Source organism: Centropristis striata, chromosome 12 (genome assembly GCF_030273125.1).
Source record: "Centropristis striata isolate RG_2023a ecotype Rhode Island chromosome 12, C.striata_1.0, whole genome shotgun sequence".
In the NCBI taxonomy this organism is placed as follows: Eukaryota; Metazoa; Chordata; class Actinopteri; order Perciformes; family Serranidae; genus Centropristis; species Centropristis striata.
The window spans coordinates 197,501-214,261 of NC_081528.1; the positions used below are offsets into that span (position 1 = coordinate 197,501).

The 16,761-nt window shown below is 45.3% G+C and overlaps 1 protein-coding gene across 2 annotated transcripts in view; it reads left to right on the plus strand.

The window, feature by feature from the left end:
- rnf130 (ring finger protein 130) overlaps window positions 1-16,673 on the plus strand; it is a 19,293-nt gene extending 2,620 nt beyond the window's left edge. For both annotated transcript variants that reach the window (XM_059346632.1, XM_059346633.1), the window contains exons 2-9: window positions 289-592; window positions 8,726-8,917; window positions 10,261-10,511; window positions 10,926-10,997; window positions 11,275-11,357; window positions 12,118-12,214; window positions 13,085-13,271; window positions 14,627-16,673. In XM_059346632.1, the coding sequence (XP_059202615.1) occupies window positions 319-592; window positions 8,726-8,917; window positions 10,261-10,511; window positions 10,926-10,997; window positions 11,275-11,357; window positions 12,118-12,214; window positions 13,085-13,271; window positions 14,627-14,739 (1,269 nt within the window). In that variant the 5' untranslated portion in view covers window positions 289-318 and the 3' untranslated portion in view covers window positions 14,740-16,673. The remainder of the gene's footprint in view (window positions 1-288; window positions 593-8,725; window positions 8,918-10,260; window positions 10,512-10,925; window positions 10,998-11,274; window positions 11,358-12,117; window positions 12,215-13,084; window positions 13,272-14,626) is intronic.
- Window positions 16,674-16,761: the final 88 nt, after the last annotated feature.

The window sequence follows — 16,761 nt, forward strand, 5'->3', positions numbered from 1 at the left end:
CGAGAGACAAAGACGAGACAAAAACGAGAGACAAAAACGAAAGACAAAGACGAGAGACAAAGACGAGAGACAAAGGCGAGAGACAAAGACGAGACAAAAACGAGAGACAAAAACGAAAGACAAAGACGAGAGACAAAGACGAGAGACAAAGACGAGAGACAAAGACGAGAGACAGCTTGTCTTCAGAGACGTATAACTCTCAGCAGAGTTCAGGACAACCAGCAGGAGACGGTTGGATCCTCTTCAGGACGTTTAAAAGAGTTTGTTGTTGTTTTTGTCTCCTGACAGGTTGGATGTAACGAAGACTGAGAGGACGGCATGATGTCCCTGAGAGGGACCTGGTCCCCTGTCCCCTCGGTCCTGGTCCGGGTCCTGGTCCAGGTGCTGGTCCTGTCCCCCTCAGCGTGGGCGGTCCGCTCCGACAGGAACATGGTGTCAGAGGAATACGTGAGCGCCACGGTGAACGCCACGGTGCTGGACGGACGCGGCAACACCGTCCACCTGATGAGCAGCGACGAGGGGACGTACGGACAGAACTCACCTAAGGTCGACACCCGGGGCGTCGTCATCGCACCTGCACCGCACCACGGAGGTATGACATCACAGAACACCTGTCACAGCACACCTGAGGTCACAGCACACCTGAGGTCACAACATACCTGAGGTCACAACACACCTGAGGTCACAACACACCTGAGGTCACATCACACCTGAGGTCACAACACACCTGAGGTCACATCACACCTGAGGTCACATCACACCTGAGGTCACAGCACACCTGAGGTCACAACACACCTGAGGTCACAGCACACCTGAGGTCACATCACACCTGAGGTCACAGCACACCTGAGGTCACAGCACACCTGAGGTCACAACACACCTGAGGTCACAGCACACCTGAGGTCACAGCACACCTGAGGTCACAACACACCTGAGGTCACAACACACCTGAGGTCACAGCACACCTGAGGTCACATCACACCTGAGGTCACAACACACCTGAGGTCACAACACACCTGAGGTCACATCACACCTGAGGTCACAGCACACCTGAGGTCACAGCACACCTGAGGTCACATCACACCTGAGGTCACAACACACCTGAGGTCACATCACACCTGAGGTCACAGCACACCTGAGATCACAACACACCTGAGGTCACAGCACACCTGAGGTCACAGCACACCTGAGGTCACAACACACCTGAGGTCACAACACACCTGAGGTCACAGCACACCTGAGGTCACAGCACACCTGAGGTCACAGCACACCTGAGGTCACAACACACCTGAGGTCACAGCACACCTGAGGTCACAGCACACCTGAGGTCACAGTACACCTGAGGTCACAGCACACCTGAGGTCACAACACACCTGAGGTCACAACACACCTGAGGTCACAGCACACCTGAGGTCACAGTACACCTGAGGTTGCAGCACACCTGAGGTCACAGCACACCTGAGGTGACATCACACCTGAGGTCAGAACACACCTGAGGTGACATCACACCTGAGGTCAGAACACACCTGAGGTCACAGTACACCTGAGGTAGCAACACACCTGAGGTCACAGTACACCTGAGGTTGCAGCACACCTGAGGTCACAGTACACCTGAGGTAGCAACACACCTGAGGTTGCAACACACCTGAGGTCACAGTACACCTGAGGTCACAGCACACCTGAGGTCACAGCACACCTGAGGTTAGAACACACCTGAGGTGACATCACACCTGAGGTCACAGCACACCTGAGGTCACAGTACACCTGAGGTTGCAGCACACCTGAGGTCACAGTACACCTGAGGTTGCAACACACCTGGGGTCACAGTACACCTGAGGTCACAGTACACCTGAGGTCACAACACACCTGAGGTCACAGTACACCTGAGGTCACAGTACACCTGAGGTAGCAACACACCTGAGGTCACAACACACCTGAGGTCACAGTACACTTGAGGTGACATCACACCTGAGGTCACAGTACACCTGAGGTCACACTACACCTGAGGTAGTAACACACCTGAGGCCACAGCACACCCGAGGTGGCAACACACCTGAGGTAGCAACACACCTGAGGTCACAGTACACCTGAGGTCACAACACACCTGAGGTCACAGTACACCTGAGGTCACAACACACCTGAGGTCACAGTACACCTGAGGTCACAGTACACCTGAGGTCACAACACACCTGAGGTAGCAACACACCTGAGGTCACAGTACACCTGAGGTAGCAACACACCTGAGGTCACAACACACCTGAGGTCACAGTACACTTGAGGTGACATCACACCTGAGGTGACATCACACCTGAGGTCACAGTACACCTGAGGTCACAACACACCTGAGGTCACAACACACCTGAGGTCACAACACACCTGAGGTCAGAACACACCTGAGGTCACAACACACCCTGAGGTAGCAACACACCTGAGGTCACAGTACACTTGAGGTGACATCACACCTGAGGTGACATCCTACTTGAGGTCACAGTACACCTGAGGTCACAACACACCTGAGGTCGCAGTACACCTGAGGTCACAGTACACCTGAGGTCACATCACACCTGAGGTCACAGTACACCTGAGGTCACAGTACACCTGAGGTAGCAACACACCTGAGGTCACATCACACCTGAGGTCACAACACACCTGAGGTCACAGTACACCTGAGGTCACAGTACACCTGAGGTAGCAACACACCTGAGGTCACAGTACACTTGAGGTAGCAACAATGGTAGGATGTGTTGGTGAAAGGATGTGTCAGTAGTAGGATGTGTCAGTAGTAGGATGTGTCAGTGAAAGGATGTGTCAGTGGTAGGATATGTCAGTGAAAGGATGTGTCGGTGAAAGGATGTGTCAGTAGTAGGATGTGTCAGTGAAAGGATGTGTCAGTAGTAGGATGTGTCAGTAGTAGGATGTGTCAGTGAAAGGATGTGTCAGTGGTAGGATGTGTCGGTGAAAGGATGTGTCAGTGAAAGGATGTGTCAGTGGTAGGATGTGTCGGTGAAAGGATGTGTCAGTAGTAGGATGTGTCAGTGAAAGGATGTGTCGGTGAAAGGATGTGTCAGTAGTAGGATGTGTCTGTGGTAGGATGTGTCAGTGAAAGGATGTGTCTGTGGTAGGATGTGTCGGTGGTAGGATGTGTCAGTGGTAGGATGTGTCAGTGAAAGGATGTGTCAGTGGTAGGATGTGTCGGTGGTAGGATGTGTCTGTGGTAGGATGTGTCGGTGAAAGGATGTGTCAGTGAAAGGATGTGTCTGTGGTAGGATGTGTCGGTGGTAGGATGTGTCAGTGAAAGGATGTGTTGGTGGTAGGATGTGTCGGTGAAAGGAAGTGTCAGTAGTAGGATGTGTCAGTGATAGGATGTGTCAGTGAAAGGATGTGTCAGTAGTAGGATGTGTCAGTGAAAGGATGTGTTGGTGGTAGGATGTGTCGGTGAAAGGATGTGTCAGTAGTAGGATGTGTCAGTGATAGGATGTGTCGGTGAAAGGATGTGTCAGTGGTAGGATGTGTCAGTGGTAGGATGTGTCAGTGAAAGGATGTGTCAGTGGTAGGATGTGTCAGTAGTAGTATGTGTCAGTGAAAGGATGTGTTGGTGGTAGGATGTGTCGGTGAAAGGAAGTGTCAGTAGTAGGATGTGTCAGTGATAGGATGTGTCGGTGAAAGGATGTGTCAGTAGTAGGATGTGTCAGTGAAAGGATGTGTTGGTGGTAGGATGTGTCGGTGAAAGGATGTGTCAGTGGTAGGATGTGTCGGTGAAAGGATGTGTCAGTGGTAGGATGTGTCAGTGAAAGGATGTGTCAGTGGTAGGTTGTGTCGGTGAAAGGATGTGTCAGTGGTAGGATGTGTCGGTGAAAGGATGTGTCAGTGGTAGGATGTGTCAGTGAAAGGATGTGTCAGTGGTAGGATGTGTCAGTGAAAGGATGTGTCAGTGAAAGGATGTGTCAGTGAAAGGATGTGTCTGTGGTAGGATGTGTCGGTGAAAGGATGTGTCAGTGAAAGGATGTCTCAGTGAAAGGATGTGTCAGTGGTAGGATGTGTCGGTGAAAGGATGTGTCGGTGCTAGGATGTGTCAGTAGTAGGATGTGTCAGTGAAAGGATGTGTCGGTGGTAGGATGTGTCAGTGAAAGGATGTGTTGGTGGTAGGATGTGTCAGTAGTAGGATGTGTCAGTGAAAGGATGTGTTGGTGGTAGGATGTGTCAGTGGTAGGATGTGTCAGTGGTAGGATGTGTCAGTGGTAGGATGTGTCAGTGAAAGGATGTGTCGGTGAAAGGATGTGTCTGTGGTAGGATGTGTCGGTGAAAGGATGTGTCAGTGGTAGCATGTGTCAGTGAAAGGATGTGTCAGTGGTAGGATGTGTCAGTGGTAGGATGTGTCGGTGAAAGGATGTGTCTGTGGTAGGATGTGTCTGTGGTAGGATGTGTCAGTGGTAGGATGTGTCTGTGGTAGTATGTGTCAGTGGTAGGATGTGTCAGTGAAAGGATGTGTCAGTGAAAGGATGTGTCGGTGAAAGGATGTGTCAGTGGTAGGATGTGTCGGTGGTAGGATGTGTCGGTGAAAGGATGTGTCGGTGGTAGGATGTGTCGGTGAAAGGATGTGTCGGTGAAAGGATGTGTCGGTGAAAGGATGTGTCAGTGGTAGGATGTGTCGGTGGTAGGATGTGTCGGTGGTAGGATGTGTCGGTGGTAGGATGTGTCAGTAGTAGTATGTGTCAGTGAAAGGATGTGTTGGTGGTAGGATGTGTCGGTGAAAGGAAGTGTCAGTAGTAGGATGTGTCAGTGATAGGATGTGTCGGTGAAAGGATGTGTCAGTAGTAGGATGTGTCAGTGAAAGGATGTGTTGGTGGTAGGATGTGTCGGTGAAAGGATGTGTCAGTAGTAGGATGTGTCAGTGATAGGATGTGTCGGTGAAAGGATGTGTCAGTGGTAGGATGTGTCAGTGGTAGGATGTGTCAGTGAAAGGATGTGTCGGTGAAAGGATGTGTCGGTGAAAGGATGTGTCGGTGAAAGGATGTGTCAGTGGTAGGATGTGTCAGTGGTAGGATGTGTCAGTGAAAGGATGTGTCGGTGAAAGGATGTGTCGGTGAAAGGATGTGTCGGTGAAAGGATGTGTCAGTGGTAGGATTTGTCGGTGGTAGGATGTGTCGGTGAAAGGATGTGTCAGTGGTAGGATGTGTCGGTGAAAGGATGTGTCAGTGGTAGGATGTGTCGGTGAAAGGATGTGTCAGTGGTAGGTTGTCTCGGTGAAAGGATGTGTCAGTGGTAGGATGTGTCGGTGAAAGGATGTGTCAGTGGTAGGATGTGTCAGTGAAAGGATGTGTCAGTGGTAGGATGTGTCAGTGAAAGGATGTGTCAGTGAAAGGATGTGTCAGTGAAAGGATGTGTCTGTGGTAGGATGTGTCGGTGAAAGGATGTGTCAGTGAAAGGATGTGTCAGTGGTAGGATGTGTCGGTGAAAGGATGTGTCGGTGCTAGGATGTGTCAGTAGTAGGATGTGTCAGTGAAAGGATGTGTCGGTGGTAGGATGTGTCAGTGAAAGGATGTGTCAGTAGTAGGATGTGTCAGTGAAAGGATGTGTTGGTGGTAGGATGTGTCTGTGGTAGGATGTGTCAGTGAAAGGATGTGTCAGTAGTAGGATGTGTCAGTGAAAGGATGTGTTGGTGGTAGGATGTGTCAGTAGTAGGATGTGTCAGTGAAAGGATGTGTTGGTGGTAGGATGTGTCAGTGGTAGGATGTGTCAGTGGTAGGATGTGTCAGTGGTAGGATGTGTCAGTGAAAGGATGTGTCGGTGAAAGGATGTGTCTGTGGTAGGATGTGTCAGTGGTAGGATGTGTCGGTGAAAGGATGTGTCTGTGGTAGGATGTGTCTGTGGTAGGATGTGTCAGTGGTAGGATGTGTCTGTGGTAGTATGTGTCAGTGGTAGGATGTGTCGGTGAAAGGATGTGTCGGTGAAAGGATGTGTCGGTGAAAGGATGTGTCGGTGAAAGGATGTGTCGGTGAAAGGATGTGTCGGTGAAAGGATGTGTCGGTGAAAGGATGTGTCAGTGGTGGGATGTGTCGGTGGTAGGATGTGTCGGTGGTAGGATGTGTCGGTGAAAGGATGTGTCGGTGAAAGGATGTGTCAGTGGTAGGATGTGTTGGTGAAAGGATGTGTCAGTGGTAGGATGTGTCGGTGAAAGGATGTGTCAATGGTAGGATGTGTCGGTGGTAGGATGTGTCAGTGGTAGGATGTGTCAGTGAAAGGATGTGTCAGTGGTAGGATGTGTCGGTGGTAGGATGTGTCTGTGGTAGGATGTGTCGGTGAAAGGATGTGTCGGTGAAAGGATGTGTAGTAAACATTTTGGTGTAGAGAAGGAAAAGAACTGGTAACTTTGGTGACAGTTTCACTGTTATTACTTCATGCTGAAGGTAATTTCTTTAGGATTTATTTGCTCTGATATTTAGTGAGATATTTCTCTGAAACTTTTTTTTTTTTTTTTAAATGTGCAACACTGCACGTCAAGACTGTTTGTGGAAATATAAGAATAAGATTAATGAGCTCAGTGATAAAGTAGTCAAAGTAGTTAGAGTACTTTACTTGATTTGAGTAAACTAAGTTTGTTTCCTAAATTTAATTTTAGGGGCATGTATTATTTCATCTGGCAAGGAATGTGTTGTAGTACAGTAGTACATTCAGTAATACATGCAGTACATATGGTAGTTAATGCAGTACATGCAGTAGTACATGCAGTAGTACATGCAGTAGTACATGCAGTACTGCAGCGGATGGATGCGTGGCTGCTGTCAGGTTTCAGGTTTCAGTCTGTGCCCTCTTACTGAAGGACACTGCAGCTGCTGCTGGAGCCCAGAGACTCTGAGATCAGTCAGACTGGAGCTACACACCAACAAACACATTATTAATAATAAACACCTCATTCATCTGCAGTGGCTCATTAAACATAAAACACAAATGAGAGGGATTAAATTAAATAAATTGTCAAGCCGGGCTGAAGTCAGGATTCAGATGCAGAGCAGGTGAACTTAAAATCTCTTTATTTAAAAAGGCAGCAAGGAAAACCTCACTGAGTGAAAGAAAAGGGCTATGAAACTCCTGACTCTGGGTAGAAATCTAAGAAAGAAAAGTCGCTCCAACGAAGGAAAATCTCTGAAAGCTATCTACACTAATAAACTAAATAATCCTAATCTAAGATAAGGGGAAAACAATAAAATAAAGCCTCCTACAAACAAAAGGCCCTCCAAAAGGGAGGAACCAAACCTGATAGGAAAAATAAAAGATTCTAGAAAACACTATGAAAAACTGGATAAAGACTAAAGGGGGAAAATAATAAAGAACACAAAATCACTCCAAAAGGAGGAAAAACTAAACGGCTGACTAGAAAAACTATGAAACTAAGAACTAAGCTACGCTAATTAATTACAAAGAAAAATCACTCTTGTGAGGAATCAAAAGGCCGAAAACAAGACAAACTGTGGCAAGAAGGAGATAACTGGTAACTATGGTGACGGATCAAACACACTGGACCAAGACAAGGAAACACAGACTATTGGAACACATGGAGGGGAGGGAGCACCAGGTGAACTATTGGAACACATGGAGGGAAGGGAGCACCAGGTGAACAGACTATTGGAACACATGGAGGGAAGGGAGCACCAGGTGAACACAGACTATTGGAACACATGGAGGGAAGGGAGCACCAGGTGAACAGACTATTGGAACACATGGAGGGAAGGGAGCACCAGGTGAACAGACTATTGGAACACATGGAGGGAAGGGAGCACCAGGTGAACTATTGGAACACATGGAGGGAAGGGAGCACCAGGTGAACACAGACTATTGGAACACATGGAGGGAAGGGAGCACCAGGTGAACACAGACTATTGGAACACATGGAGGGAAGGGAGCACCAGGTGAACACTGACTATTGGAACACATGGAGGGAAGGGAGCACCAGGTGAACTATTGGAACACATGGAGGGAAGGGAGCACCAGGTGAACACAGACTATTGGAACACATGGAGGAAAGGGAGCACCAGGTGAACACAGACTATTGGAACACATGGAGGGAAGGGAGCACCAGGTGAACAGACTATAGGAACACATGGAGGGAAGGGAGCACCAGGTGAACTATTGGAACACATGGAGGGAAGGGAGCACCAGGTGAACTATTGGAACACATGGAGGGAAGGGAGCACCAGGTGAACAGACTATTGGAACACATGGAGGGAAGGGAGCACCAGGTGAACACAGACTATTGGAACACATGGAGGGAAGGGAGCACCAGGTGAACAGACTATTGGAACACATGGAGGGAAGGGAGCACCAGGTGAACAGACTATTGGAACACATGGAGGGAAGGAGCACCAGGTGAACTATTGGAACACATGGAGGGAAGGGAGCACCAGGTGAACTATTGGAACACATGGAGGGAAGGGAGCACCAGGTGAACACAATCAGTAATTGGGGGAGACAATCTGACAGATGACACACGGGGAAGGACCAGTGACCTGAAATGAGAGGAGAGTTACTACTTCAAAATAAAACAGGATATAACAAGACCAGAACACAAAATAAGATACAACCTCACCGCGGTGTTACATAAATTTGTTGTTGTTTTGTTTGTTTGAAGTGGAACATCTGATCTAACAGACCCACAATGCCTTGCTGATGTGTTGTTGTTTACTTGTAAACAGAGTGACGTTAACGTTTCTAACGTGTGTCTCTGCAGTGGTGGACCGGCAGGGCTGCGACCCGGCCACGCGGTTCCTGGCCCCGCCCCGCGGCGTCCACTGGGTGGCGCTGCTGCAGCGAGGGAACTGCACCTTTAAGGAGAAGATCCTGAAGGCGGCGTCCTTCAACGCCACCGCCGTCCTCATCTACAACAACTCCACCGACAAGACGGTCAAGATGGGACACGAAGGTCAGAGCGACATCATCCCGTGTCACACAGAGACAGTTAGCCTAGCGTAGCATAAAGACTGGAAATAGTTAGCTTAGCATAAAGACTGGAAACCGTTAGCTTAGCATAGCATAAAGACTGGAAACAGTTAGCATAGCATAAAGACTGGAAATAGTTAGCATAGCATAGAGACTGGAAACAGTTAGCTTAGCATAAAGACTGGAAACAGTTAGCATAGCATAGCAGAAAGACTGGAAACAGTTAGCTCAGCATAAAAACTGGAAACAGTTAGCCTATCTTAGCATAAAGACTGGAAACAGTTAGCCTAACATAAAGACTGGAAACAGTTAGCCTATCTTAGCATAAAGACTGGAAACAGTTAGCTCAGCATAAAAACTGGAAACAGTTAGCCTATCTTAGCATAAAGACTGGAAACAGTTAGCCTAGCATAAAGACTGGAAACAGTTAGCCTACCTTAGCATAAAGACTGGAAACAGTTAGCCTAGCATAAAGACTGGAAACAGTTAGCCTATCTTAGCATAAAGACTGGAAACAGTTAGCCTAGCATAAAGACTGGAAACAGTTAGCCAAGCCTTGCATAAAGACTGGAAAAGTATGAAGAATGGAAACAGTTAATCTAGTTTAGCATAAAGACTGGAAACAGAGGGAAAGAGTTAGCCTATCTTAGCATGAAGACTGGAAACAGTTAGCCTAGCTTAGCATAATGACTGGAAACAGAGGGAAAGAGTTAGCCTATCTTAGCATGAAGACTGGAAACAGTTAGCCTAGCTTAGCATAATGACTGGAAACAGAGGGAAAGAGTTAGCCTATCTTAGCATGAAGACTGGAAACAGTTAGCCTAGCTTAGCATAAAGACTGGAAACAGGGGAGAAGAGTTAGCCTAGCTTAGCATAAAGAGCTAGCCTGTAATGTTGAGTTTTCCTGTAGATGTGACCTAGAGGAGGAGTGTGTGTGTGTGTGTGTGTGTGAGACTTCCTGAGGATCGATGTCGAGGTCTAAATATAAACGGGAACGTGTCATTATTGATGAGGTCACCGTGACCTCATACTGTGTATGTGTGTGTGTGTGTGTTTGTGTGTGTTTGTGTGTGTGTGTGTGTGTGTGTGTGTGTGTCTGCCACCGAGAACCAACAAAAACAATCTGAGAGCAGAAATAAATAATAATAATAATAAACAACAATAACTGTGACGCTGTTTCAGAATGTTTTTACTCTTTTTTAACATTTATTCAACGAAAAACTGAAATTGTAGCTTTCTGTTTGATTTATTATGTATTATCATTTATTGTTATTTATTGTTATTTGTTGTCCCTGAGAGCTCAGATCCTGGTCCTGGTGTGTGCAGGTACCGGGGACACGGTGGCGGTCATGATCACGGAGACGTACGGTAAGGAGATCCTGGCCCAGCTGGAGAGGAACCTGACGGTTTTGGTCTCGGTGGTCGTGGGTCAACGAGGTCCCACCAAGAACATCAACCGCGGCTCGCTGGTCTTCGTCTCCATCTCCTTCATCGTCCTCATGATCATCTCGTCCGCCTGGCTCATCTTCTACTTCATCCAGAAGATCCGCTACACCAGTGCCCGCGACCGCAGCCAGGTGGCACGCTAACAGGCTAACAGACTGCTAACAGGCTAACCTACTGCTAACAGGCTAATACACAGCTAACAGGCTAATACACCGCTAACAGGCTAATACACAGCTAACAGGCTAATACACAGCTAACAGGCGAATACACAGCTAACACGCTAAGATGGCTAATACACAGCTAACAGGCTAACAGGATAATACACAGCTAACAGGCTCACAGGCTAATACACAGCTAACAGGCTAATACACAGCTAACAGGCTAAAACACAACTAGAAGGCTAATACACAGCTAACAGGCTAATACACAGCTAACAGGCTAAAACACAACTATAAGGCTAATACACAGCTAACAGGCTAATACCAATAATAATGATAGTTTTTAACGTGTTAATTTGTGTTAACGTGGTAAACGTTTTGTCTCAGCGTCGTCTCGGCGATGCGGCCAAGAAGGCGATGGGGAAGCTGACCACCAGGACCGTGAAGAAAGGAGACAAGGTCAGTTTCTTCTTCTGTGGTGCTGACAGGCGTGATGGACGGCGTCTCGCTCTGACACAGAGGTCAGAGGTCACGGGAAGATGAACATAAATCAGATCTGACAAGAAGAACAGTTATTATTAAATACTATCCCGATATTATTCACCCAGATACAAATCACAGCACAGAATGTGTAAAAAATAATCAATCATAATACTAGAAGTAATATAGTAATATTATTAATATTAATGATATTAATCGTCCTGGTGTGTGTGTGTGTGTGTGTGTGTGTGTGCAGGAGACGGATCCAGACTTTAACCACTGTGCGGTGTGTATCGAGGCGTACCAGCTCAACGACGTCGTCCGCATTCTGCCCTGCAAGTGAGTCTGACCTGTAATAACTGAGTTATAACTGTAATAACGGAGATATACCTGTAATAACAGTTAAAACTGTAATAACAGAGTTATGACTGTAATAACTGAGTTTTAACTGTAATAACGGAGATATAACTGTAATAACAGAGTTATACCTGTAATAACAGTTATAACTGTAATAACAGAGTTATACCTGTAATAACAGTTATAACTGTAATAACGGAGATATACCTGTAATAACAGTTAAAACTGTAATAACAGAGTTATGACTGTAATAACTGAGTTATAACTGTAATAACGGAGATATACCTGTAATAACAGAGTTATACCTGTAATAACAGTTATAACTGTAATAACAGAGTTATACCTGTAATAACAGAGATATACCTGTAATAATTGATAACTGTAATAACAGAGTTATACCTGTAATAACTGATAACTGTAATAACAGAGTTATACCTGTAATAACAGAGTTATACCTGTAATAATTGATAACTGTAATAACAGAGATATAACTGTAATAATTGATAACTGTAATAACAGAGTTATACCTGTAATAACTGATAACTGTAATAACAGAGTTATACCTGTAATAACAGAGTTATACCTGTAATAACAGAGTTATACCTGTAATAACGGAGTTATACCTGTAATAACGGAGTTATACCTGTAATAATTGATAACTGCACTTATACCATGCTCAGTTCTGATGGTGTGTGTGTGTGTGTGTGTGTGTGTGTGTGTGTGTGTGTGTGTGTGTGTGCAGACATGTCTTCCATAAGGTGTGTGTGGACCCCTGGCTGAACGAGCACTGCACCTGTCCGATGTGTAAACTCAACATCCTCAAAGCTCTCGGCATCATGGTGAGTCAGACACACCGGGAGCGTCTCTACGTCCCGCCGTCGGTCCCTCAGCAGGACGCCACAGAGACCCGGGACCAGGTTCTCTTTAGTGGGAGACAGAACTGGGACCGAGGGAGAACCGCTTGAACCGTTGGATTCTGGATCAGATTCACAGAGCGAATACATGAATAATTCTTACTGATAGTGGAGCAGCTCAGCGAGAAATGATAGAGGGATTATTGTGCATTTTATGATAAAAGCCTCAAATTTGGTCCACTTGTAGCCAAAGACATGTAGAACAAAATTAGATGTGGAGGCACGATGACTTTTCAATATGGCCGCCATCTTGAAAATGGCCGCCAATGACCGCCTGTTTTGAGATTAAATTTCACATTAATAATAGATAATAGATGATAGAATCATAAATTTGGTACAATTAAAGCCAGAGAAATAGGGAACATGTAGTTCAAGACTTTTCAATATAGTGACCATTTTTTTAAAAAATATGAAAATTGATCTGAAAGCAGTTGTCACTGGCAAGCAATTTGGAAAATGACCGCCATATTGATCATTTATGAGGGTCCACATCTGTATTTTTTGGGGGGAATTTTGCCATAACGGTACCAAATTTGATGCTTATTTTACATATTATCCATTGTTAATGTGAAATATATTATGTATTATCTGTCTATAAACAGTTGAAAAAAAGAATGGCCGCCATGTTGATCGAATTTTTTTCTATATGTCTTTGGCTACAAGCATACCAAATTTGACGCTTTTTTCATAACATGCACAGTCCTTCTGGTTATCTATATACTATGACGTCAACATCTGACCTGAGGGTTCTCTAGTTACTGACTCTTATTGTCTCTGTCCTCTGTCTGTCCTCAGACCAGTCTTCCCTGCGTGGACAGCGTGGTGTTGGACGTCGAGCGTCTGGGCGTCAGTCAGGCGTCCAGCAGCCAGAGGGCGCCGCTGGGCGACAGCAGCCAGCCGTCCATCAGCCTGGAGCCGCTCAGCCCGCCGCACCCCGAGGCCACGCCCAGAACGCCTGCTGACATCACCATCGCAGTGACCAGTAAGAACGCAGCGTCACACATTAGCACGGAGCAGACCGGCGAAGTCGCTTATGTTTACACGTTAACATAAACAACAACACTTAGTTGTTTGCGTTAACGTGGTAGTTTTGTGTTAATGTGGTCGTTTGTGTTAACGTGGTCGTTTGTGTTAACATGGTCGTTTGTGTTAATATGGTCGTTTGTGTTAACATGGTCGTTTGTGTTTATGTGGTCATTTGTGTTAACGTGGTAGTTTGTGTTAATATGGTCGTTTGTGTTAACATGGTCGTTTGTGTTAATATGGTCGTTTGTGTTAACATGGTCGTTTGTGTTAATATGGTCGTTTGTGTTAACGTGGTCGTTTGTGTTAACATGGTCGTTTGTGTTTATGTGGTCATTTGTGTTAACGTGGTAGTTTTGTGTTAATGTGGTCGTTTGTGTTAACATAGTTGTTTGTGTTAACGTAGTAGTTTGTGTTAAAGTAGTAGTTTGTGTTAACGTGGTCGTTTTGTGTTAAAGTAGTAGTTTGTGTTAACGTGGTCGTTTTGTGTTAACGTAGTAGTTTGTGTTAACGTGGTCGTTTTGTGTTCACGTAGTTTTTTGTGTTAACGTGGTCGTTTTGTGTTAACGTGGTCATTTGTGTTAACGTAGTTGTTTGTGTTAATGTAGTAGTTTGTGTTAACATGGTCGTTTGTGTTATTGTGTGTTAACGTAGTTGTTTGTGTTAACGTGGTCGTTTTGTGTTAACGTAGTAGTTTGTGTTAACATGGTCGTTTGTGTTAATGTGTGTTAACGTAGTTGTTTGTGTTAACTTGGTCGTTTCGTGTTATCGTGGTCATTTTGTGTAAACGTGGTCATTTTATGTTAATGTGGTTGTTTGTGTTATCGTGGTCACTTGTGTTAACGTGGTCATTTTATGTTAATGTGGTAGTTTGTGTTATTGTGGTCGTTTTGTGTTAACGTGGTCGTTTGTGTTATCGTGGTCAATTTATGTTTAGGTGGTTGTTTTGTGTTATTGTGGTCATTTTATGTTATCGTGGTCATTTTGTGTAAACGTGGTCATTTTATGTTAATGTGGTTGTTTGTGTTATCGTGGTCACTTGTGTTAACGTGGTCGTTTGTGTTATCGTGGTCATTTTATGTTAAGGTGGTTGTTTGTGTTATCGTGGTCACTTGTGTTAACGTGTTCATTTTATGTTAATGTGGTAGTTTGTGTTATTGTGGTCGTTTTGTGTTAACGTGGTCGTTTGTGTTATCGTGGTCATTTTATGTTAAGGTGGTTGTTTTGTGTTATTGTGGTCATTTTATGTTAATGTGGTCGTTTGTGTTATCGTGGTCGTTTTGTGTTAACGTGGTTGTTTCTCTGTCTCTCCAGGCGGCGGTCACTTCTTCAACAGGAACTCGATGTCTCCGCGCAGCGTGGTCTGTGAGATGGAGCTGCCGGACATTCAGGCTTCGCTCGACCTCTACGACGACAACAAATCCTGAGGCCCGTCGTCATGGTTACGACCCCACAACTCCCGCCCGCTGATGGACCGACAACCTTTTATGGAACCAGGAAGTGTTCGCAGTGTTTCCTGCTGGGGGCAGAGAGGGGGTGGGGTCTGATAACGACGAGCAAGACAAACTTTTAAACATCATTTAAACCATCAGACTTTCTTCAGACTGAATATGGATCCAGGTCTGGATCTGGGTCTGAATACAGGGTCTGGATCCGGGTCTCTGTTTGGGCCCGTTAGCTCGACACTCGTGTTTTAATTTTCCCCCAAAGAAGAAAAACTTTGGAGGAACTGAAGTTTTCTGGGTAAATTGTTTAAAACACTTTCTAAACCAAACAGTCTGGAGAACTGAGTTCTGGACTTGGACTCTAGAAGACCTGGAGGTGATGTTGGTCTCAAGTTTCTTGAAAAACTCCTGAAAATAATCAGGAGTCTCTTGTGTTCCTGGAAAAGGTTTTCCTACAAAGTTCCTCAGAAAAGTTCCTGGATTCCTAAAGAGGTTTCTTGGTTCCTCAAAGTTCCTGCATCCTGGAGAAAACTCCAATCAGAGTCGGATTCTTTCTGAAGACCAGAACCAGAATTCCTGGAGCTTATTGGTCCTGTTCAGGATCAGACTAGAACCAGGACCAGAGGAAGACCTGGACCAGGACTCTGTAGGAGGAACTTTAACAGTGTTAACTCCCCTGTAGCAAAAAGAGACGTTAGATTTAAAGGAACAGTACGACATTTCTGGAAACCCTCCTGTTCTCAGTTTCAGTGACTTGGAGTTCCTCAGGGAGGCGTCCCGGGTCCTCCGGTCTTCTTAGTGAACCCTCTGAGATTCATAGGGACACACAGGTATTACAGGGACAGTTTGGACTAATTGGAGTGTATTAATCCGGTCAGTGTTTTACTGCTGGAGACTGAGCAAGTCCTAAAACATCAACATCAGATCAAGTGTACGTTACATTTATAATATTTCCTCTTTCTGAACTGAAGCTGATATCTGACTGCTTTAATAAAAACAGTGATTTTAGCTGACAGGAGCTGCTGGTCGGTCTGGGTACTAAAGTCAAAGCCAAAAATCAAAAAACAAATAAAAGACTTGTTTTTTCAACATTCGTTTCCAAAAACCAAAATGAAAAAACGGATAACAACGGATTATTCTTTAGTACCGAGACCCGTCGGTTAGTTTGTTTGTTTCTTTATGTGACTCTCAGATCTGAACAAACCCTTTAAAACACAAAGTCACAGAACAACAGATGGACTGATGGTGGCAGCAGCTAAAATCACTGTTTGTGTTAGAGGACCTTAGCACAAATAGTGGAATCACCGAGACTAACAGTCTGGCACATCTGGACTCTGTGAGCCAATCAGGAGAGACAAACAAACAAAAAAAACTCTTTTTCATCGTGTTTTAGCTTGTTTTTGTTAAAAGCATTACATAAAAACAAGCTGCCATTAAAAACACCACAGAAGAAGAGGAGGGTTTTATTTTAAACAACTGTTATTATGGGGTTATTTAATATTAACTGTTATGAGGTCACGTCTGTTAGCTTTAGCGCTCACGGCTAACATCTCCCTCTCTTGCTATTGGCTCACAGAGCTGATGCTAACATGCTAACATGCTAACAGGTCCGAGGGTCTCCTGATGTGATGGACTGCTCCTTTGAAATGTATTCAACAGCTTCTGAGTTACTCAGCGTGTAATAATCAGAAATATATAAACAGCATTATACAATCTATAACCTGATCGATCAATATTATCTGAAGTGACCTGAAGGACGCGTGTCCTCGTCCGTCTGTCCTCGTCTCCGTGTCACATGAGGAAGAGGAGCTGATGCTTTTATCTCACTGTGTCTCTGACTGCCTCAGCATTAATGTGTCATTAACGTGTCAGTAACGTGTCATTAACGTGTCATTAAAGTGTCATATTGCCTTTAACATGCAGCCGTCTCTTTATTCAGACACGTCAACAGGAAGTAACTCTTCACATTAAAGGCCTCTCTGTAACCTACACATGTAAAATAAA